The 23,485-nt window shown below is 37.1% G+C and overlaps 3 protein-coding genes across 4 annotated transcripts; 1 reads left to right on the top strand and 2 right to left on the bottom strand.

Annotated features, from left to right (window-relative positions):
- Window positions 1-630: 630 nt before the first annotated feature.
- On the bottom strand, window positions 631-7,538 carry LOC117992610 (adenylate cyclase type 10-like). Of its 2 annotated transcripts, XM_034980338.2 has the most exons (4): window positions 7,196-7,538; window positions 2,420-7,100; window positions 1,579-1,743; window positions 631-1,053 (listed from the first exon to the last, which is right to left on the bottom strand). In XM_034980338.2, the coding sequence occupies exons 1-4, from the start codon at window positions 7,492-7,494 to the stop codon at window positions 859-861; spliced, it is 5,340 nt and encodes a 1,779-aa protein (XP_034836229.1). In that variant the 5' UTR covers window positions 7,495-7,538; the 3' UTR covers window positions 631-858. The 2 variants fall into 2 exon arrangements, with proteins under 2 accessions (XP_034836229.1, XP_069361811.1); XM_069505710.1 differs by lacking the exons at window positions 631-1,053; window positions 1,579-1,743 and having other exon boundaries at window positions 4,811-4,901; window positions 5,122-7,100.
- Window positions 7,539-8,917: 1,379 nt separating this feature from the next.
- On the top strand, window positions 8,918-16,019 carry LOC117992351 (glutamate decarboxylase 2). The gene is made up of 8 exons (XM_034980030.2): window positions 8,918-9,233; window positions 11,764-11,951; window positions 12,541-12,763; window positions 13,132-13,383; window positions 13,710-13,774; window positions 14,020-14,209; window positions 14,484-14,717; window positions 15,027-16,019. Exons 1-8 carry the CDS (start codon window positions 9,126-9,128, stop codon window positions 15,216-15,218), a joined length of 1,452 nt encoding a protein of 483 aa, XP_034835921.1. The 5' UTR covers window positions 8,918-9,125; the 3' UTR covers window positions 15,219-16,019.
- A 387-nt stretch (window positions 16,020-16,406) lies between these two features.
- Window positions 16,407-23,245, bottom strand: LOC117992562 (venom protease-like). The gene is made up of 8 exons (XM_034980286.2): window positions 23,119-23,245; window positions 22,241-22,341; window positions 20,859-20,995; window positions 20,052-20,182; window positions 19,377-19,545; window positions 18,499-18,743; window positions 17,519-17,679; window positions 16,407-16,673 (listed from the first exon to the last, which is right to left on the bottom strand). Exons 1-8 carry the CDS (start codon window positions 23,183-23,185, stop codon window positions 16,512-16,514), a joined length of 1,173 nt encoding a protein of 390 aa, XP_034836177.1. The 5' UTR covers window positions 23,186-23,245; the 3' UTR covers window positions 16,407-16,511.
- Between the last annotated feature and the right edge of the window lie 240 nt (window positions 23,246-23,485).

Genomic DNA, 23,485 nt, shown 5'->3' with positions numbered 1-23,485 from the left:
TTATCATCCGCAGCGGTTTTTTTTTTCATTTTCTTTATCACGTTTTTGGCCATTTTTTTGTGGTGATCAAGTAACCATGAACAGCTCAACTAGTTATTGCCTTAAAGCTCGGAAGCTGTTAAGACGTAATGGATTTAAGTCATCATCATCATCATGATCAACCCATCACCGGCTCACTACAGAGCAATGGTCTCCTCTCTTAGTGAGAAGGGTTCTGGCCATAGTCTACCACGCTGGCCATGTGCGGATTGGTAGACTTCACACACCTTTGAGAACATTATGGAGAACTCTCAGGCATGCAGGTTTCCTCACGACGTTTTCCTTCACCGTTAAAGCAAGTGATATTTAATTATTTAAAAAGCACATAACTCGGAAAAGTTAGAGGTGCGTGCCCGGGATCGAACCCCCGACCTCCGATCAGAAGGCGGACGTCCTATCGACTAGGCTATCACAGCTTGGATGGAATGAATGGACTTCAGTACAACATTACAATTTATAACCCGGCTAAATCATAGCAATGTCATGACGTGTACTTTACACTTAGCTAACAGGTCTGTAATAACTAATAAGGCATTCTAGAGCCAGTGGTGTGAAAATATATAAATATATAAAAAGAAAAGGTGACTGACTGACTGATCTATCAACGCACAGCTCAAACTACTGGACGGATCAGGCTGAAAGGCATGCAGATAGCTATTATAATGTAGGCATCCGCTAAGAAAGGATTTTTGACAATTCAACACCGAAGGGTGTGAATCGTGGTTTGAAATGTGTGTTGTCCACGCGGACGTAGTCTCGAGTAAAAGCGAATAATATTCTGTTAAATATGTCAATAAAGGATTTTTATTATCTAGGTAATTAAGGCTTTTGGCGATCGGTTGTTATTTTATATAAAAGTTCCTGCCAAGATGTTCGTGCTTGTTCGACGCCAACACTCCAATGTGAGAAGTTGCCGCTTCGCGCATTTTGTATCCAACAGTGAAAGTTGGACGTAGCGGCTAAGGCTAAAGATTCTTCGAGACGGTTGTGGATCCGACGAGCCTCTTCTAACGCCTGGAAAGATATGAATAGATATGTAGTTACTAGTTACTAGTTACCTACATGATAGGTATTCATCTGGATAGGAACAGGCGTTAATTTGCGGAAGTCCATGATACACAACACAAGGAAGTAATAAGCTTAATTTATCTATTAATGTGAAAGTATGTTTGTTTGTTGGTATGTCCTTCAATCACGTCGCAACGGATCGTCGATGTCATTTTTAGCATGGGCATAAAGAAGTCGGTTAAAAACCTGGAGAGTCACAACGCTCTACAAAGCCGAAATGTCATTCTAAAGGCCGATGTACAATTACTTTATAACAACGGAGAGTCTGAGTTCCCACGGGATTAAGAAAAACGTGATCCACGTGAACGAAACCACGGGCATCAACTTAGTGCTAAATAAATGCACGTCAACGTAATTATTTACTTCATTCTTCGCTCTGGGCTGGTTTCTGCACTTAAACGTTTCCGTCTGTTGTGCGTGTATAAAACAAAACCAAATTTTATGGGAAGGATTTTAAGTCTATGATCGTACCTGGTTAAAAAGTGCCATTGCTGCTGATCGTCGACCGGATAGATCGAGAGAGTTGGCCTTAAGCAGGATCCATCGTGGGTAAACGACGCGTGAAAAGCGAGCATCTTTTTCTAGCCTTGTAAGCTCTCGGTCGGCCAAAGAACGTAACTCCATTAGATCCACTACCTTCGAAAATGATTTTTTTATTTTATGCATTTATGGAAACTTCGAAAAACACTTTCAAAGGTAAGCCTGTGTTACTGTGAAATTTCGCCGCACAATTTTTATGTAGAATTTATTGTATTACTAGCTGACCTGGCTTCGCTTGGGTGGAGTTTAGAAAATTGAGCAGGGAGGTTGAATTAAATTTTTCTCTCCGTAAGAACCATCCTCGTACTTCAAGGAATATTATAAAAAAGAATTAGCGAAATCGGTTCAGCTGTTCTCGAGATTTGCGATGAGCAACACATTTAGTGATTCATTTTTATATTATAGAGATAGAAGGAGATGAAGCTGCACTCAATTTCCACAGTTATTATATACTACCTATCACCGAATTCTGTGGGAAAAATCGCGAACTGTACAAATTTCGTAATGCGGGCTTCTTACTCAGTAGACCTCGTTCTACGTAGACTTGGGTTTTGAATCCTGTAGGAATCTTTTATTCCACAGGATAAAAAGTATCCTATCCAATACAGAGAACGAAGGAAGGACGTTAAAGCTTTAATTGAAATCGGTCGCGTAGTTATTGCAATACGTCAAGAAGTATCAATAATTTTGATACACGTATTAAATACGGAGGATTATTAGTGTAGATTAGGAACTTGTTTAGCTTACAAAATTACGTAGATTATGTACACACCTTTCGTAAATCATCCATTTTTCTGGCTAAACTCTCTAACATTCCTTCCGCGAGTCTCATTGCACTTATCATAGTCTTCAGGGTGCCGTCTTCTTCATGGCGATTTGACCAAAATAATGCTTCAGTTTCAAACCGCTTAGCTCTGCGCTCAGAATCAGCTCGTAACCAATAATTCCACAATCCCACGACCAATCTTCGACGACTTTCTCCTGCTGCTGCCCCTTTATAAATAGAATATTCTGCGTAGAGGCTGATTTCATTTGGAGACTCCAATTGCATTCCAGCATCTAGTATCAAATCTATACAAAGTGCGTAATACCAGGTTTCATTCTCAAGAGTGATTTGGTTTTCATTTGATTGTATCAATAATTTTACGACAGCAACCGCTTCTTCAATTCGGCATCTTGACAATAACAAGTAATATAAATCTGGTATGATATCCATTGATATATTATGCGCATGTAGAAAACGACTTACAACTAGCGTTCGATAACCTGATCGGATAGAAGCTGCAAGCTGACCTCGTGCCAGTCGAGCACGAAAGATGGTCATAAATATCTTTCCGAAAGCAAATAATTCTTCTGCTTGTTTAGGTCGTTGTATTTTCCGCAGAGCATTTATAGCTAATTTTTCCAAGTCTAAGGTAGCTTCAGGCGTTCCCCAATCAAGTTCCATCTGAATGGCTATAGTAAATGCATCACACACGTCTATAACATTGCATTCAACTCTTTGTACTAAATGAATAGAACGATGAGCTGCTATTCTAGACGTTTGTTCGTCATCTAATGTGGAATACAATACTGCTGCAACATTCAGAAAAAAAACCGAATCTGCTTTCAAATGCGCATTATGAATGCGATGCTTTTTGCGTTTGAGATTAATGACAGTAACCAAACCTTTTATTTGTAGAATATCTGATATTTTATTTAAATTAATGTGATAAATTTTTGCCGCTCTGACTATATTTATTTTAGCAGCCACTAGTCTACCGCTCATTAAAAATGCAGCAGCTTTTAAAGAGTAGATTTTGCCTAAAAATCGTTCTCTGTCAAACTTTGTGATAGCAGAATTATGTTTTTCTTGACAGGTATTTTCAGCTTCTGCAAGTTTGGGTATTGCTGCATCAAAGTTATTAGCTAGAATATTTAAATAGCTAAATTGTATTAAGAATTGAACCATTTTGGTTTTAAGATCAGCTTCTTTGGTGTGGTAAATAAGCTGCTCATGAATAATGATATTAAGCTCTGCACATGAACATCGATTAAAGTTTGTTTGAGATACACCCTTCTCAATATGTATGCATAATGATTTGCCTTCGTTTTCATTTCTATTAGCTTTCTCACTGTCTTCACTATCTACTACACCTAAATCATGCCATTGACTTATTTTGTTTGCTCCTGTAACATCTCTTAACATATCAAATATCGTTGGATTGCTTATTTCTTCAGAACTCTTGTTTCTAAAAACCATATTAGACATTGTAACCCTTTTAGTAGATCTTCTCCGCATATTGATATCATCATTATCATCATTTGGCTTAATTTTTAAAATCGGCGTACTTTTATAAAAGATTTCACTTTTTACTGAAGTTTCGTGAGCTGATGTTCTTATCTGTCTTTTAGAATATGCGTTCGATCTAGATCTTCGGATATCAATTGCTTCTTGTTTTTCAAGGGTTGGTATGTATTGTGTTATATCTGTATTGGTTATTACAGACTCAAGGTCATCATCTTCTTCTTCTTCTTTAAGTTTCCCACTAGTTAAATCTTTATCTAAATTCGTTGTTGACTGGACACACATAATTGTACCTCCACATTCTGGGCATTTTTGCTTGTTATTTTCGAAATAATTAACGATGCGCGAGTGAAATTGTTTCTTCTGATTTAAAGGCAATAATTCATAAATAGATTTTCTGGACTTTTTATTGCGAAATTTCAAAACCTTGCAAAATGCATACTTTGGTAAATTATCACAAGTATCGGGTTCGTATTCAAATAAACATTCGCAAGTTAAATTTGAACCTCCAGAATAATTCGACATAATAGTTCCTGACGAAGTGATTCTTTTGATATTGGCACAAGACAATATACGCATTGCAAACAATCTCTTGATTGCTTTTGCTGTTGTTAAAGGGTTGTTATCATACATTATATATTCTAAAAGCTGTCTTGAAAGTACGTTTCCTATAACTGAAGCTATTTTTAAAAGTAGCTGCTGATAAGGTGTTAATGAATCTATTTGAATCATGATTAAAGCATCAACATTTTGCATATTTAAGTCGGTTTGAAGCTCGTTCTTGTTTGTTACTAAACATATCGAGATTTCTTCTGTTGCGTTTTCTTCGATTAGTTCGTCCAAAGTTGATTGTTCATTTGCATTCAAAGCAGTTGGACGTAAAAAAGTAGAATCTGGAAACTGTAAATCTTCATCTAGCCAATCATTCAACTGACTTTTAAGGATTTTTTTCAATTCTAAAGCACCGCTCGAAAACAAGTGAACAATAAAATTTTCAACTAGGCCAGGCATTCCATTGCATTTTGCCTTAAGAGCGTTACATAAATCATTTGGTACGGCTTCTACGTCTAATATTTGGCATGCCAATGGTGCAATCCAATCAGAATGTAAAGAGCCCAAATGGATTTTTCGTATATTATGTTCAATAAACACTGCGTAAAGCCAACTGTATTCTGAACTAAACTTACCTCGAGTGACCGTTAAAACGGTGAATATTTTCATTATTTCAAATATTATCGTCAAAAATTCCCACGATGAAGCATCTAAATTTTGTAAATCATCTAGAAATATAACATGCGTATCAGGTACAGATAAAAGTAATTTTTTAAAAATTCTTTTTGCTTTTACTTTACGAATCTCTTCATTTTGAGAATAAGCGTCTTCATGATAAGCAAAACGAACTTTGATTATATTATTTAAATAGCACAAGTCTTCGCTATACCGATGTAACAGCTGAACAATCTTTTCTTCCTTTTCGAATCCGACTATCGGCTCTTTAATATCCATTATTTGGTCAATAATTTGACTTAGTGCTAAATACGGTGTTGCAGAATGTATCGAGGTTAAACTTAAATAGCAAACTTTGAAATTCTTGTTTCTGGCATAGCGTGCCATCCACTTTAATAGTCTCGTTTTGCCGATCCGATTTTCACCAATAAGTAGGAATGCATCAAAATCCCTATAAGATAAATGAAAATCATCAAGCCAATTTTCAAAGTATTCCATTTCATCGCAGCGATTCAGCAATGGCGGCATCAGGGAGATACTAAACAATTCCTTAATTCTAATCTCTTCCGTATATTCATAAATTTTACCAGGTTGAATTATTCCTTTGAGCTCTGTAGGTGGTTGTAAAGTAAATCCATTGCTAGACATTTTACTTTTAATATACGTGGCCTCATCGCAAGTAATTTTATTGCGAAAATTGCACATGAATCTTGCAGCTTTATTAACAATGGCACCAATTACTGTAAACTCTCTTCGCAATGGATGACCGACAACACCACAATATACCTGACCACTTGTGACGCCGATAGAAACTTCCAAAACGCCATCAAGAGCTGAGACGCTTTTTTTAATACTATAAGCACATTTTAAAGCAGCTTGGGCTTCCGATTCATGTTTAAAACCTCTCAGACCAAAAATAACTAAAATCATAACGTCTTTGTCAAACAGAATAATTTTGTTCACGCAACCCATAGATTTATACACAATATCGCTAGTTATTTGGTATGAATTATTAACTATTGTTATTAGCTGCGGAAATGGACATTCTTTGGGCTTAAGGGTAATAAATAGAATGGAGACCTGTCTCATTTCCGTCAGATATTCCAAGGGTTGATGAGCATCGATTTGTGTTAAAACCGGTCTAATCATAAATTTTCTTATTTCTGTACCAATATTTTTCTCCTCTGCACTTAATATAGTTCGACGTAAACTAAGCAACTCATTTTTCTTTGACATGTCGGTCGCACTTAGCTCTGCAGAATCATATAAAAGAAAATCTGGTAGATTTGCTAAAGCGACCAATGGTTTATTAATTTGGCGGATCATAGTTGCAAAGCCAAGGAACGGTTTACTTACATCCTTTTCGCGTGGATCGTAAAGAATTGCTTTTATTGTAACATGTCCATCGTCACTGATAACATGATCATAATTTCTCGAGTAACAATGTCCCCACGCCGTAGGAGTTAACTTTACTTCACCGGAATCACAGAGGCTCTCAGCTATTTTAGCTTCTATTACAGGTAAACCAGTTATTATGTAATTCATGTCAATTCCCGATCCGATAGGAGAAAAAATTAGATTACCTGCTGATATTGCTAGCTTCACCTTAAGATTTACTTTAACGTCAGTTTCATATGAACCAAAAGAGTGCTGTATTATGAGTGCACACGCGATCGCCGTGTGTATCGTGTGGCATAAGAAAGTCCTTTTATCCGTCTTCCAAAGAGCTAAAAATGCGTCACCAGCGAATTTTATTATGTCACCACCATGACTGTATATGACTTCTATGAGGGAACCAAGGTATGTATTTAATGTTACTGTCAACCGATATGTGCCCCCTTTTCCTGTATTATTGTATCTTTCTGACAAGGCTGTATATCCCGACACGTCGGCCATCAATAATACTCCAACGAATCGTTTTGTCTCGACTGTTTGGAAACTGCAATTAAAACCAAAATCGAGATGAAGTATAAGTATTATGAATAACAATACTTTAATAACAATAATTAATTACTCAGTTGATTTCTATATTACTTTTCCATGAGCAGTATTTCATCAGGTACCAAAGTGGCTAAAACTAAAGTTTGTTTTTTTGTTAGATTAACTTCAACATCTTGATCGGATTGGTTGGAGAGCGTGCTTTTTCGAACAAAGAACTCATCGACCCAGTCTTTAAGTTCACTTGCTCTAGGCATTTCGTCTTCGGAGTCTTCATTCAGATCTTCATCACGTCGTAGAGAGACTCTTTTTCCATAAGTTCGCCACTTTTCAGTAGTGACAATGATATTCATTGAGTTACGACGCGATCGAGTGCGTGATCTTCGAAAATTCATCTTTTTTACGTTTACTAATAATTTTTCTTACAAAAACCAAATTGAGTAAACACTTTAACTTAACCTATGGAGTCAAATCAATATGGTCATGGATGGACCATCAAACGCCCCTTTCGTGCCTATTATTTTATTTTTTATTTTATTTACTAGGAACACATACAATACATTAATTTAACACAAACTACGACACTTATAAACAAACACAGGCAAATAAATGTATCTATAAAATGTGAACACAGCATTTGCAAAATATCTTGACAAATAAAAAGAACTTAACTACTTAACTAAACAAATAACTAAGTTACTTAGGAGATGAACCCACCGTAAAATGATAAAAGCTTTTTTTGAATGCAGTAGCTGAGTCATGAAATATGTCGATGCCAGGTATCTTTTTTGATATTTCGTCCAATTTTGCACATATACGCATAATTGGGGCTTGATTTCCTAGATGTGATTTGGTGAAAGGTATATGGAAGATTTTTGGGGATATAAAAATAAATTATCTAAATATATAAAAGGAAAAGCTGACTGACTGACTGATCTATCTGCGCACAGCTCAAACTACTTGACGTATCGGGCTGAAATTTGGCATGCAGATGGCTATTATGACGCAGACATCCGCTAAGAAAGGATTTTTGAAAATGCAATGTTAAATAGGGGTATTAAATTTGTGTAGACCACGCGGACGAAATTGCGGGCATAAGCTAGTGAAACATAATATCATTTCCAACCACGACAACAACGACGTAAGAAATTCTAGCACAGAATTCTAGAGAACATAATTGTAAGTAGTGTGTGCGCAAATACAGGTTAAACGGAAAAATTGGTCAAACGGATCTGCCTTGAAAAGGTAACAGACAGACAGATACACACACTTTCGTAATCCATATCCATACTAATATTATAAATGCAAGAGTGTGTATGTCTGTCTGCCCGTCTATCTGTCTGTCTGTCCTTTCACGGCTCATCCGTGACTTACTTCGATGAAATTGGTACAGAGATAGATTGCATCACAGGGAAGGACATAGGCTACTTTTTTAATCCCGAAGCATTGAACTTATATCATATTACTTCGTACGGACAGGGCTATTGAACAAACAAAATGGCACCGACTCAGTGGTGCTTTAGCACCAATGCAACCTCTGCAGTGACGTCTGGATTTCGAACGGGTCGTTCATTAGTATCTAAGAAGTGGCGCTAATTTATTTGGTTCCAAAACCGTGAAAGAATTTGTTCGCTTGACCATATCTTGTCATTTATATATCGATACGGAAAAGCAAAGAGTTCCCACGGGATTTAAAAAATCTAAATCCACGCAGAAGAAGTCGCGTGCATAATCTAGTTTGTATAAGAATACGACTCTTATAATATGATTGTAAATTGTAATATCAATTAGGTTCTAAGTATAATATTCTCGCTAATGGAGCTTTTCCGACTCCATCTCTTTAGCACTGCAGTCACGACCGGTTCTTTGGTCGAACCGCACATGTTTGAATTCTAAACGTTTCCTTGTTTACTTATTCAGTGAGCCTGGTTAATATTTTACGGTTAACGTATTTGTTAGGTTTCTTTTAAATATAATTTACCGAGATTGTACGAGTACGTTAAGCTGCGTAAATTTTTTAAGTATAATGGACGCGAATGGACACACGTTTTTGGACAATGTTCTGGGTATCGTAAAACAAGAGTCAGGTCAAGAGACTCCCCTTATCCAATTCAAGCATCCAAAGGAATTAGAGGTAAGTAATCATTTTAGAGTGTAATTTTTTCCTAATTTTTTTTAATGACAAGTAGAAACCCTTGACTGCGATTTTACCTAGTGGTTATTGAATACAAACGTGGAGTCTTTTTGGTTTGTTAGTTTGTCCTTCAATCACCTCGCAACTGAGCAACGGATCGAAATGATTTTTTGCATGGGACTTGGAGAGTGACGTTGACTTTTTATCAAGAAAAATCAAAGAGTTCCCACGGGATTTTTACAAACCTAAATCCACTACCTACGAAGTCGCGGGCATCAGCTAGTAAGTTTGAGTTATTATCAAGAAAGTCGTTGCGCCTTGGCTCTGCTGGTGTGCGTTGCACCTAAGATGGAAGCAGGGTAACATGGAAAGGGCATGGCAGTTTAATTGAACTCATAACTCTAATTGTTGTATGTACTATGTACCTACCTACGAAGGCACATCTCTGCCGCTAACAATAAAACAAATTAGAAACAATCGGCAAAGAAGCGGCAAAGGTTTTACTTCAAGCGTTTAGCATTCCAGTACGATGGTGAAAGAAAGTGATACCACGTCCAGGTTATCCCGCTTCAATCAAGACTGCATTGTCACATGCAGGCATGCATGCAACCTATCTTACAGCAGGCTAACATTTATACTGTCATCGAATAAAAATAAAAACCGGCTAAGTGCGAGTCAGGCTCGCGCAACGAGGGTTCCGTACTTCAGTCGTATTTTTCGACATTTTGCACGATATTTCAAAAACTATGATGCATAAAAATAAATAAAAATCTGTTTCAAAATGCACAGATGAAGACCTTTCATATGTTACCCCACTTGATATAGTTATCTTACTTCCAAAATTGAAAATACTAATTATTAGTTCACGACCACAATTTAATTTTTTTGTGTGATGTAACCACAAATTCACGGTTTTCAGATTTTTCCCCGAATGTCTGTCAGACATACAGACAGACAGACAGACAACAAAGTGATCCTATAAGGGTTCCGTTTTTCCTTTTGAGGTACGGAACCCTAAAAAGGCGCATGCAGTACAAATACGTTCTACCTACTTACCATCTAAGTACTTACGATAAGAATGTATCTCAAAGATTGTTTACTTTATTTACTTACTAGCTGATGTTCGCGACTTCGTCAGCGTGGATTTAGGTTTTTAAAAATCCCGTGGGAACTCTTAGATTTTTCGGGATAAAAGTAGCCTATGTCACTCTCCAGATCTTTAACTAGGTAAGTGAACTTACCCATGCAAAAAGTCACGTCAATACGTTGCTCCGTTGTGATTGAAGGACAAACCAAAAAACAAACACACTTTCGTATTTATAATATGGGTAGTGATAGTAATTATAAGTAGTAATATGCACTACCAATTTCCGGGTTGATAAAGGCTATGCAATTATAATATTAATATAATTGATATCGTTTATTATAACAATAATAATTAAAGCTAATAAATCTTTGTTCCATTCTTGACCCGGTCAGATCAACAACCTCTATGGTTCAGGGTTCCCACTATTACCTAGGTACCTATTTTATCGTGGTACTTATAGTACGCGACAGGTCGATATTTAGCAATCGGGGTGGGAACGCCCCGCACACCCACTAACCCGGTGCGGGATAGCGCGGGATAGATAGTGCGGGGCGTCCCCTCGCCTCCTGCTCCGATTAACATCTCGATTCTCGACCTGTCGCGTACAATTCCATTTTTTCCTACTGAAAATGTTACCTACAATAAACATTATAGCTATATCCTAATCTAATTTATTGTAGACTTGCTAATGCCCGCAACTTCGTACGCGTGGTTTTAGGTTTTTAAAAATCCCGTGGGAACTCTTTGATTTTCCGGGATAAAAAGTAGCGTGACACTCTCCAGGTCTTAAAATCACCCATGCAAAAAATCATATCGATCCATTGCTCCGTTGCTACGTGATTGAAGGACATACCAACAAACCAATAAACTAACAAACCTTCAAACAAACACACTTTCGCTACTTTCGGTACTGATAGGTAGGTATGGAACACAAATTATGCTGCATGGAATGGTAGCAAGAATATTATGACTGTATCCTCACGCTGACCCTATAACTGTCTCATCACAACCTGCCCACGGCCCTCTACTGAGTAGGTACTTGTCTCCTTTCAGAATGAGAAGGGTTTGAATGTTTGAAGGGTCTGGAACGCCTGGCCAAGGGCGGATTGGCAGACTTCACACACCTTTGAGAACATTATGGACATAGAGTAGTTATGGAGAACTCAGGCATGCACGTTTCCTCACGATGTTTTCCTTCTCGCATTGCTATTGTATCATCTAGTTTATTACAAACTAGATGATGCCCGTGGGAACTCTTTGATTTTCTGGGATAAAAAGTAGCCTATGTCTTTTCCCGGGATGCAAGCTATAGCTGTACAATATTTTGTCATAATCGGTTAAACGGTTGGGACGTGAAAGGCTAGCAAACAGACAGACAGACAGACAAACAGATAGACAGACAGACACACTTTCGCATTTATAATATTAAGTATGGATTCACAGGAAATATTACGCAAAGATCTGGACATATCGAAGCAGCTAAATGACCGGGAGCTCGAGGCAGCCGTGCGGAAAGTGCTACGATACAGCGTGAAGACGAACAAGCCAACGTTCAGAAACCAACTGTACGGCGGGACAGATCCTTACGGCCTCGCTGGAGCATGGATTGCAGAAGCGTTTAATACTAGCCAGTAAGTGCTGTGATCCCATTAACTCAAGTTCTATATGTTAAAAAAATCGCTAGAGATAATATGATAAGGTGTTCGGAGTTTTAAGTAATCAAATATTACCAAGTTTTAGCGGTGAAGGGAAAACATCGAGAGAAAACTTATATGCCTGAGAGTTCCACATAATGTACTCAAAAGTGTGTGAGTGTGACGTCTGCCAATCTGCACTTAGCCAGCTGGTAGTCTCCTTGGCCTAGACCTCTAAGAGGAGACGCGTTCTTAGTAGTGGGCCGGCGGCGATGGCTTAAGAATTGAGATGATGATAATATTATAAGAGATGAGATGATATTAAGTATATGAGAATAAATCTTCCTTAGTAGATACCTACATATTATAAAGCATGAAAGTAGGTAGTACTTAAACATTATAATTAGAAGAAGTATCTCTATATTTAGAAAAAATGCAAGGTTTCTTTTATATGAATGCTTATAAGTAATATCAAATGCATACCTAAAGAGGAATAAATGTGGTTTTTACTATGTAAGGTAGAAAAGCGTATAATATTAGTAAGTATAAGGTACTCGGTATGTTGAAATTCAATTTTGTATTCCAGATATACATTTGAAGTTGCGCCAGTTTTCACCCTCATAGAGTTGAAAGTTCTCGATCATATCCTCAAACTTTTTGGTATTCCTAAAGGAGACGGTATCTTCAGTCCTGGAGGAAGCATATCGATGTTGTACGCGCTAGTCGCAGCCCGGTTTAAAGCATTCCCTGACATTAAGAGGAAAGGCATGCGTGGTTTGCCTGAGATGGTCATTTTTACTTCTGAGGATGTAAGAAATATCTTATCTTACTAATCAATTATGTGTAAACCGAGTTTAATGTTCCGGTATCGCACCGCGTTGGAACCTATAAAAGGCCTTAACTAAAATAATACTGGCATTCCATTTCCAACTAAGCGCTTCTAGTTAGACAACAAGAAACAAGTGCTTTCCTGTCCACTTTTACTTTCTTTTTCTCTTTATTGTTACAACATTCTGGTACAAACAAAAAGTTAGCCTGTTAGTTAACTTAGCTTGGATCGTAAATTAAGTACCATTACAGAGATCGTGATCAAGTGAACTTTAACTTGTCGACAAATATAAAAAAGATTGCCCCGATTATATCGACTAAGTATTTAAAAAATATTTTTATTTTTCAGAGCCATTATTCCATAATGAAAGCTGCACATTGGCTCGGCTTTGGTACAGAGAATGTCAAAGTAATAAAGACAAACGACCGAGGCCAGATGTTAACGTCAGAACTAGAGTCAGCTCTCCAACAGGAGTTGGTAAATGGGAAGCATCCCGTAATGGTTAATGCGACTGCAGGTACTACTGTACTTGGAGCCATTGATGATCTGAACGCTGTTGCTGCGATTTGTGAAAAATATGGTGTGTGGATGCATGTTGATGTAAGTAATGAAACAAAAGAATCAAATGCGCTTACGAATATCTATACGATGTGGCTAATGCTGTGTCACAACTCACAATACCTGAGACTATTTGTTTTTTGTTATCATTTCCTTTTGAAGTATATCACGCTTATGACAACAGTGTAATAGATGGAGATTTGTACCGCCAACCTTTTGGATTTCTGAACATTGCCTATACCTACTTTGAAATCTACCTTAAGTTGATAGAGAGAGCCTAGATTCTTGCACATTTTCATCTTTCTTGATGATGACAATACAAAATAGTTTTCAGATACCTACGAATAAATTCGGATAATATTTTTCAGGCGTGCTGGGGTGGAAGTTTGATGTTATCAAAAAAGTTTCGAAACAAGTTGCAAGGGATAGAACGGTGAATATTTTTTTTTCTCGAATACTTTACTAAGGAGCTCTATTTATGCTAAATAGTATTTTAACTAATTTTTAAAGGTTAAGTTCTATTTGATGCTTGGTGTTTGGTACCAATCTAGTAATATTCTTCTGAACAAACATTGGTCATGGCAGCCACTCTCAAGTCTCAAGTCTTTTCATTCATCAAGAGATATTAGGTACCTCTGGTGCACTTTATATAGTAAGTAAATATCTTATATATTACAGTGCCAATTCCATATCATGGAATCCACACAAAATGATGGGAGTGCCACTGCAATGTTCAGTATTCCTTCTTCGAGAAAAGGGTTTACTACACGAGGCAAACGCGGCCGCTGCGCAGTACTTGTTTCAACAAGATAAGTTTTATGACGTCAGCTATGACACTGGGGATAAGAGCATCCAGTGTGGAAGAAAGGTAAAAATAATCCTTCAAGTTCGAGGATGAAGTCTGACTGACATGCTATAGTCACGATACAGTTTAAACCACTACTTAGGTCTAAAAATTTTACTATTCTGTAAAATCTTTGACAGATGAATCCTCCTGTCTTATAGGAAGTGTTATGACATCTTTCTTAGCTACTGTGCTTGTTCTGATACTCAGTTTAAACCAACATTTGTATTTTAAATATCACACGCACACACAATTTGTTAATATCACAATCAATTGCTGTCATAATGTATTTTTACAGGTCGATGCATTTAAACTGTGGATGATATGGAAAGCTCGTGGAGATATAGGCCTCAATCTCCTCACAGACCATGTGATGGAAATAGCAGAGTTCTGCATCCAAACTGTTGCTCGTACAGACGGTTTCAGACTTGTCTCAGCGTCTTTACAGTGCCCTAATGTATGCTTCTGGTACATTCCGAGTTTTATGAGAAAGAAAGAGGAAAATCAAGAGTGGTGGGACACTATGCATAAGGTGGGTTTCGATTTAGTATTGTCCAATTTTTTAGTTCCCTTTTCTTCAAGTAAAAATCTTCTGCTTTTATATATGTCAGTCAGCATGTATATATCTATAAGTTATTTTGACTTGAACTAGTTCACTCTGCTTGAACGCGAAACACTAAAGAATTTGATTCAGATTTTGAATTTTAAGTTACGGATATCTTGTTAATTTTTAATCTAGCTAAGCATACAATATAACTACCGAAATCAAAGAAATTTTGAGGAATCAGCTATTAACCATTTGCAGCGCTTTTAAACCAGCTTAACTTTTCTTAACTTTCAGATCATCCCAAAAATCAAGGAACAGTTGACGCTCACATCTCGAGCTATGGTAGCATACTCCCCTCTGCGGAAACGGAAGAACTTCTTCCGATTGGCGTTCACCTTCCACCCCATTCTCGAAAAGAAACAGGTGCTCGACATATTACAAGCCATAGAGGAGTGCGGAGAACTGATTACCTTACCTACGTTGTGACTTTAACGTTAGGTACTTCAGGGACGGGACATATTATAGCTAATTCTATTGTACACAGCCTATGCTAAACTAAATGTTTCGTTACCGTTAACTTTTTGACCACCAAAAAAGCAATGTGGGTAGCGCAAGTTAGTTTTCAAAGCTCCTTGACAAAGGTAAAATTTTGCTACCTACTTTTAGAAAGCCTGACAATCCATTTTCCTTCTATTAAGTACCTAGTTGTTTTAATGTTCAAAGTTCAATATTATAAAGTCAAATCATTTATCCAAATTAGGTAAGTACCATTGTACACTTTTTGAATGTCAGCAGTTCTGAGAAGAGCCCACAACAAACTCAGCCGGGTATTCTAATAACGGTAACCGTTACTTAACCAAAGAGTAAATATCTACTCATGTGACGTAACTTCCGCCTGACGTGAATTGATTGAGATGGATTCATGATATTAGATTAAATGTGTATTCTAAAACCACTGAAATCTAAATAATCATAAGGTAATTGGTAAGATATTTAATTGTTTCTTGTTGAACTAGGTACATACATACATACATACGACAGGTCGAGATGGCAATCGTGGTAAGTTAGATTTTTGTGGTTGACACAAACACATTTTTAGTTAATAATAATAGTAGTAGTAACTAACCGTCTGTAAAAACTGTATATAAATATTATTTGATTAGATAGATAGATAAGTTAAGTAGGCACTAGGCACCTACATAATTGTTTAAATAAGATAGCCTGATTGATTTCATATTATTGCTGAAGTTTTGTAAGACAAAGAGTAAAAAATAGTCTATTTTTAAATAGTCTTGTTTTATTTGTTCCCAAATTGCGTCAAAATTGTACAATAGTTGTCGTACAATTACAGAAGCAAAAAAATATTCAAGTATACCTCTTGTAAGAAAACTGTAGGTAAGGTTTACAAATTAGAATAGTACAGAAATATTTATAGGAGTGTGCTGGGTCTACTTACTGAAGGTAGACTCCAATCTGACGATGCGTATTACTAGGTACGCTTTGTAATAAACAGATTTCAGCTGAGCTAGCGTATTTAAAATCCTTAGTCTATGACCTGCGCTACCTGCGCAGAACGCTATGTTACAACTTCAGATTCGACTGCTTGATTTGGGAACATTGTACATTAACAACAACAACAACGGAGTTAAAATAAATAAATGAAACAAATATCTATTTATTTGTTTATTGCACTTCTAAAAATTGTAATATAACTGTAGACTCTACTGAATCTTGTAAGCGATCAAATTATGAACTTGTCACACATCCCCTTTAAGGGATTTAAAATATAGAGTTCCGGAGGATCCACTCGAGGTATTGGTCAACGCGCGCGTAGAGGCCGGGGTGGTTGGGCTCACCGCAGCGGATGCCCCACGACACCACGCCCACCACCGCCCAGCGCCCGCTTGACATCTGGTACATCAGGGGACCGCCGCTGTCACCCTGGAAAATTGTGTGTCATCGTGATCAACCCATCGCTTCCTACTACTGAGCCCAGGTCTCCTCTCGGAATGAGATGAGTTTAGACCATAGTCCACCACGCTGCGCTGGCCAACTGACTTCACACACCTTTGAGAACACTATGGAGAATTCTCAGACAACTAGGTTTCCTCACGATATTTTCCTTCAGTTTCCCCTGAATAATCCCATATACTAAAGTTATGTGGGAAAGTCTTAGATCCTCCTAGTAAAAATGTTTTTGTGGATTATAGCTTTGTTGAGTTGAGTGTTTGTCTTCGTAAATGGTACAAGCAATTACACAAAGATTTGAATTTGCTGTAGTGTTGATATTTAATTCTATATTTGTCAACATAATACTTACAAACCATTTGAAAGAGTTTTTGAAAAAAAATATTTGATCACCCCAATGAAACTTATTAAATTAATTTATTAAACACAGTGTTATTTGTGACTGAAATAAAGATTTCCCAAGCTATAGCGCAAGTTTACAGTGGGAGCCTTAAAAAGGCAAAGTCGCAGAGTAGAATTACGAAGTCTACTAACTGTCGTACTCAGAGTCGCTAATCGTTACTTAAAATTGAGTTAAAACGAGACGGATTTATGTGAGAGGTCTCGTTTTAACTAAACTTAAGTAATGATTAAGCGACTCTGAGTACGGCAGTTAGTAATGTAATATAATGACTTATTAATTAAATTGACATTCTATTTCGATGTGATTGACCTTGTTTACGGTTAAGCTTATTTAGATTAACCCATAAGTAACGCATTACTCCTATAGGTACGTAGTACTATAATAATAAATTCTGTGCTATAGGTTTAAAACTTACCTGACAAGCATCCTTTCCTCCTTCCTTGCCACCGGCACAAATAGTTTCATTGAAAACTGAGTCAGTAAAGGAGGTGATACAGCTTGCTTTGTTCCAAATTGGTACAGATACTTCCATTAATATTTTGCTGTGTGGACCTCCATACCATTGCGTGCCCCATCCTTTTTAAACCAAACAATCTCGTTAAAAAGATCCGCGGGGTGATTACGTGAAACGTTGCAGTAGCAATGCAACAATTCATTTGCTGTCTCTCTTCTGTTAACCTGGTGTTAACATTTATATTAAGATAATATTTATATACCTATAATATAATTATGTATGTGTGCTTAGTCTTTGTTTTAGTAATAACTAGTATAGTTACAGTCTGTGTTAGTATAGTCATTAATAAGTATAGTTGTTAGTTAGTGATTTTTTATTTTATTAATTTTTTATGTTTCCGTGTGTTTCATTAGTTTAGTTATCATTAGTTTATAATCCGTGGCGTCACCCGGTTCAGGGTACCAGCTGAAAATCAGCGCTGTATGTCCTTGTGCAACAAGGCATACAGCATAATGCTGAGCTGGGACCCTTTTTTCGGGTTGTGCCACACAATATAACAGTTTGTTCCGGCGCTTCTTTTGCTTGTTCTCAGGTGGAAGAAGCGCCGGAACAACCAGCTCTTAGCTTTAAGTTGTGATGTGTGGCATAATTTGTATTAATAAACGTCTTTTCTTTCTTTCTTTCTTCTTTTCTTCTTCTTATTTTGATTTGTGGCTATTGCTGTCTCTCTCTAGCCGCTGTTACGTGTGACGTTTGACAGCAATGATAGCGAGATTTACGCCTGTCGCAAGCCTGTCGCGAGATACATATGATATGATATGATACGATAGCTTACCAATGTTAGTATGATCATACGCTCAATCGGTTTTAGTATCTTTGAAATATGAATAGTGCAAAACGGAATATAAACACAAATGGGGACTACCAGTTTACATACTTACCGATAACGGTAGCAACTTCGCCGTCCATCGGCAAACCACGTGGTGGTAAGCAAATAGGCCAGACATAGGTATTGAATACGGCTGGCCTATGCAGTTTCAGTATGGCGATATCGTGGTGGTAATTGGATTTGTCGAACAACTCGTGACGACGTATCTCAATAACCCTGAAGTTGTAGGAGCGGGAATCGTTGCTACGTTTGAAGTCGTATTCACCAAGACGTACGAACAGTTCCTCAGCAGTCCATCTGTAGATATCCGAAAAGGGAAATTAATGTCGAGTGTGAGTCGACATTTTTCAAAGTTTTTCGGAATGTTTTTAAGGGGGTACTTAAAAGCATTCTAAAAACTTGTGAATATTTTTGTGAACGGGGGCAGTAACTTTCTATAACTTTTCTTTAATAAATTGAATAGTTAAAATACAAAGTTCTTGATAATAAAAAAGTAGATTAAGAACTTCTTAGACTGATATTTTTCATTTTCCGCGAGTATTTGGTGTTTTTGTCTGTCTATCTGTTACCTTTTTACGATCTAACCACAAAACAGATCTGTACAGAATTTGGCTGTAGGCCGTTTGGTCTTGGGGATATCGGCTGGTGGGAGGCTTCGGCCGTGGCTAGTTACCACCCTACCGGCAAAGCCGTGCCGCCAAGCGATTTAGCGTTCCGGTACGATGCCGTGTAGAAACCAAAGGGGTATGGGTTTAATAAAAACTGCCATACCCCTTCCAGGTTAGCCCGCTATCATCTTAGACTGCATCATCACTTACCACCAGGTGAGATTGCAGTCAAGGGCTAACTTGTATCTGAATAAAAAAAAAATATATATATATTTTAGGGCCTGAATAGAATATCTCTCTCTCAGGGAAAAACGTGGTTTACCTAATGACACAATGAGCGGCGGTGAGTATATGTCTGTCGGTGATAAGTGCTCCTCCGCAGTACTGCTCGAAGCCGTCAGGGGTGATGGAGGCCATCCAGGGCCACTCGCGAGGGTTCGCCTGCTGGGCGCCAGTTATCCTGCCTTGGTTTCGGGTGCTCAAACCGCAACCTGCAATTTACGAGAGCTTCTAACAAGTTAGGCAAATTTACTGACGAAAGCAATAAGGGCCTATAATTCAAATACAAACTTACTCTTTTTTTAAGAAGTTAATATCAGTTTTGTCTGTTGTTAGTAAATTGTACTGTTCATATAAGTCAATATTTGTTATTAATTTTTTTTATCTCGCTTTCATAAAAATATTATTATTCTTCCGTTATCACCAGTTGTTTTATTTGTATCTAAATAATTGAATATTTAATTTTTTGATGATGTCTTGTTATTCAACTGAAATGTGATTCTCTAAATCCTAATTGTTTATCAAGTCCTGCCACAAATTGATAGAACGATTGTTAGTGCACATTTTTCTCAGAACTAATATGGCTTGTCTATTTTTCATCATAAATTAATTATGATAATAATTTTTAAACTTAATCGATTTTTTATATTACATACAGGGTGTTCAAATAAAACAACTGTTCAAATTGATAATGCGTTTTAATCAAAACATTACAGACCTCTGTTTTCAGCGCGGTCTATCTTGAGTGATAGATCATTTTCTTCCCTTGGGGCAGTGGCAGGCAGGTCTCCTGCTAAAGCGTCAGGATTCCCTTCACCTCTACCGTCAGGGCAGCAAACACCGATGGCTCTACGAAAATAGGAATGTTACATAATAATTATTACTCTATCCAAATGCGAAAAGAAGAAGTTTTGCGCCTCCTGCTATTTTCATCCACGACTTAATTTATGCGGGAACTGGAAAGCTAGCGGGAGATGTTATTTAAGCCATGCCCAAAGAGTTCCTTGACTATGCCTGTTTATGCATATGGCATTTGAATACGGCCAAAAATAGGGAATAGGGCCAAACAAATTACCAAAGAATTTCAGTTCAGGTTATATCGTTGATTTATTCAGTGTCAATCCTTGTGACCTTGACTGCGATCTCGCCTGGTTTTAAGTAAGGATTCAGTCTAAAATGGAAGTTATTATTAAACCAACACCCCTATTCCGATTCAACGTGTAATTTTACCGGAAGGCTACATCGCTTGGCAACGAAGCTTTGTACTGTCAAAGACGAAGCCTTCCAGCAGATTAGACATAATATTTCGACTCAATGTAGAAATTATAAGTTCGTAATAGAATAGAGAAATTACCCAAATTATAAGGGAGGCTGGAAGGAACTTCTATTAGAGACACAAGGTTCACCTTGGCCTACTTAATTTCAATATTAGTTTGAAAGAAATATTAAGTACCTATGTACAAAAATAAATAAAACTACCTACACTAAGGACAAAGACATTTTGTTTTTGACTAAGGACACTTACGCGTGGTTGATGATACAAAGGTAATCCATGAACTTCATGAAATCCTTCTTGAAGTCATCCTGAATGCAGTAATGCAGATGGCGACAGTGACCGCTGGCGCCGTTGGGAAGGAGACAGGCCTGGTAAGGTATATTCGGCTGGGAACAAAAGTTGAATTGTTGACTTCTTTTTGCAAAATATATAAATATATTGAATAAAGTAATTTAACGGTGATTATGATCTTACCTTTGGAGATGACTGCCGACTGGATGGTTACAAGTATGATATCTACACTAGCCATAAACTACGTAACTACGAAACAACGATAGTTAACAATAGATAGCTAATACCTAGGTACTTAATGCATTCATAAGTTATGTTATGAAAATCATGAAGTCGCATAGAAACTGTGTGCGGTAGTCTAATTACCTAACTAGGATATAACTCACCATAGCAAGGAAGTGAAGAAAATAACATAAAAATAATTATTATAGAAGGAGATAATATAGTAGAAACCTGTAATAAATAAGAGCGAAACTAATAGCTGTAGCCAAGAAATAAAGTTGACGATTGAAGATCTAAATTGAAAATTTGGAGGCAATAAAACCAAACCATAAACCCAGATAGATATTGTAGTAGGTAACTACAAATAATAAATCTGGTTATCATAAAAATTTCGGCCCCTGTTCGAGGTATATCAATAGGTAGGTATTAGATAAGTACCAAGTGTGAGCGTGGGTGCGACTCGCAGGCGCCGCGCGTCGTCTCGCTAAATTAAAATGGTCACAATTCACATAATCGAATTTGTATACTCTCTCCCATTTGAATGCGACAATCATTCAAATTTCAAATGTCTTTCGCACAACGGTTAAGTGTGATGAAGCTACGGTCATTCGATGACCACCATTTACAAGCGCTAGAGTTTTTAGTGCTGTTTTTATGGTTAGGAAAATGTTATAGCTGTCTTTTGTCGTCTCTTTTATGTCTCTGTTAATGGTGTCTTGTTTCTTTTCCATCGATGTGTGTAGTTGTGTAGTACTCAAGGGAGTAAAGATGCTATTGCGTAGAGACTTGGCAATCTTAATCTAAATTAATTGTGAACTGAATCACTGAGCTATAATTTCCGCTGGGTGCAGGACTATTTCAAAATGTCAGGGTATGGACAATAGACACTGGATGGATGGTAATGGGCATTGTCCTATAGGAACCTATTATTATCAGGTCCATAGAAATTCAAGATTTTTGGTACTTCTTCCTTACCTTATCCCACGCTACGTGGGGTCGGCACAACAATATGTCTTTCTTCCACTCACTTCTGTCATCCGTTAACGTATTTGCAACAACTTGATGTTGAATATCTTTCTAAAACATATCTTTAAAAAATTGTAAATGAAAATATAAACCTGGTTCTCATTTAGCTCTACGAATCTCTTGGTACGTCCGTGGCCGATGTGCATGCCTCCCGCCGACACCACTTCCTGCCATTCTGGATCCAGCAAATCAGCTGTAAAAAAACTGGACTATAGTTACTAATCCTTTCTATGAACAACCTAGTGAACGTAAAATTTATAAAAAAAAGTTGATTAGGTACCTATCAGAGTTCACTAAAACTTTACTGTGCATTTCCGTTCCTAAATAAATACAATTTGTTAACACTACGTAACAAAAAAGTTATAGGAAGCTAGAGGCTCACTACTCTGAAGTATGAAAAATGGAAATCAGTACAAAAGACCGACCGAATCCAGAATCCAGTATCCAATGGACAACCAAAAGTCGTGCATCGCCTCGACATCGATATATATAGCGACGGATTACGAGTTACGACATAAATATTAGATATTTTAGACGATTGGGCTTAAAAGATCCTGCATAATAATTGCTAAAAAACCAAAAAAGTTTGATGCATGCGTGAAAGAAAATCTACAAAAAATGAAAAGAAAAATGAACAGTTTGCTTATTCTACCTAATGATGTACATCATCGAAGAAAGAAGTAAAGGATAGAATGGAATGAAAAAAAACCATAGAAAAGGCCAAGAGTCAACAAGACCCACAAAGGGTTGTATTTAGTGCCGAAGGTAGAAAGAAACTAAGTACCAGTTGATCGAATATTGAATCCATATAGAAAAACTATCCATATATTATGTATAAGTATTTTCAGAATGATTGTGTTCTCATGAAATGGTTTTCATAATAGCTTAGCTATTGGGATATTAAAAACATAAAGGTGCGTAACGTAAAGTATAGGTACCTATTAAGGATATTTTTATTTTAATTACTCACTTTTGTAATTCTGTCCATCACAAATACTCGTAGAAGTTACGAAAATTAAAACAAGGAGACGCCACATGGCTGGTGCTCTTCCCGCTACTGAACAATTCGAGACCTTTAGGACATAGGATGTTGATAACACTGATAATATAATTATATATAACATAATCCGCAGGATGTTAGCTTGATAGGCAATGCGCAAAATTGACAATTTTTAATGAAAAAAATCCTAGTAGGTACTTAGGTATTAGATTGAATTTGGTTGAACGAGTTGTGATTTTAAATTGGTTGCTACTTGCTAGTTGCTATGAATAATATTAAGAACTAGCTGATGCCCGCGATCTCGTACACGTGGATTTCGGTTGTTAAAAATCCCGTG

This window comes from Maniola hyperantus, chromosome 21 (genome assembly GCF_902806685.2).
Source record: "Maniola hyperantus chromosome 21, iAphHyp1.2, whole genome shotgun sequence".
Lineage (NCBI taxonomy): Eukaryota > Metazoa > Arthropoda > Insecta > Lepidoptera > Nymphalidae > Maniola > Maniola hyperantus.
The sequence above is the reverse complement of the archived record's forward strand: the minus strand, read 5'-3'. Positions and strand labels throughout refer to the sequence as shown.

Coding starts and splice junctions, on each gene's coding strand:
- LOC117992610 (XM_034980338.2), bottom strand. CDS start 7,494: ATGAATTTTCGAAGATCACGCACTCGATCGCGTCGTAACTCAATGAAT. Junction 7,101..7,195: donor GAAATACTGCTCATGGAAAA/GTAATATAGAAA, acceptor TTTTAATTGCAG/TTTCCAAACAGTCGAGACAA. Junction 1,054..1,578: donor CAATGGCACTTTTTAACCAG/GTACGATCATAG, acceptor ATATCTTTCCAG/GCGTTAGAAGAGGCTCGTCG.
- LOC117992562 (XM_034980286.2), bottom strand. CDS start 23,185: ATGTGGCGTCTCCTTGTTTTAATTTTCGTAACTTCTACGAGTATTTGT. Junction 17,680..18,498: donor CGAAGTTGCTACCGTTATCG/GTAAGTATGTAA, acceptor TGGTTTAAAAAG/GATGGGGCACGCAATGGTAT. Junction 16,674..17,518: donor GAGGAAAGGATGCTTGTCAG/GTAAGTTTTAAA, acceptor ACAATTTTCCAG/GGTGACAGCGGCGGTCCCCT.
- LOC117992351 (XM_034980030.2), top strand. CDS start 9,126: ATGGACGCGAATGGACACACGTTTTTGGACAATGTTCTGGGTATCGTA. Junction 12,764..13,131: donor TCATTTTTACTTCTGAGGAT/GTAAGAAATATC, acceptor TTTATTTTTCAG/AGCCATTATTCCATAATGAA. Junction 14,210..14,483: donor GCATCCAGTGTGGAAGAAAG/GTAAAAATAATC, acceptor GTATTTTTACAG/GTCGATGCATTTAAACTGTG.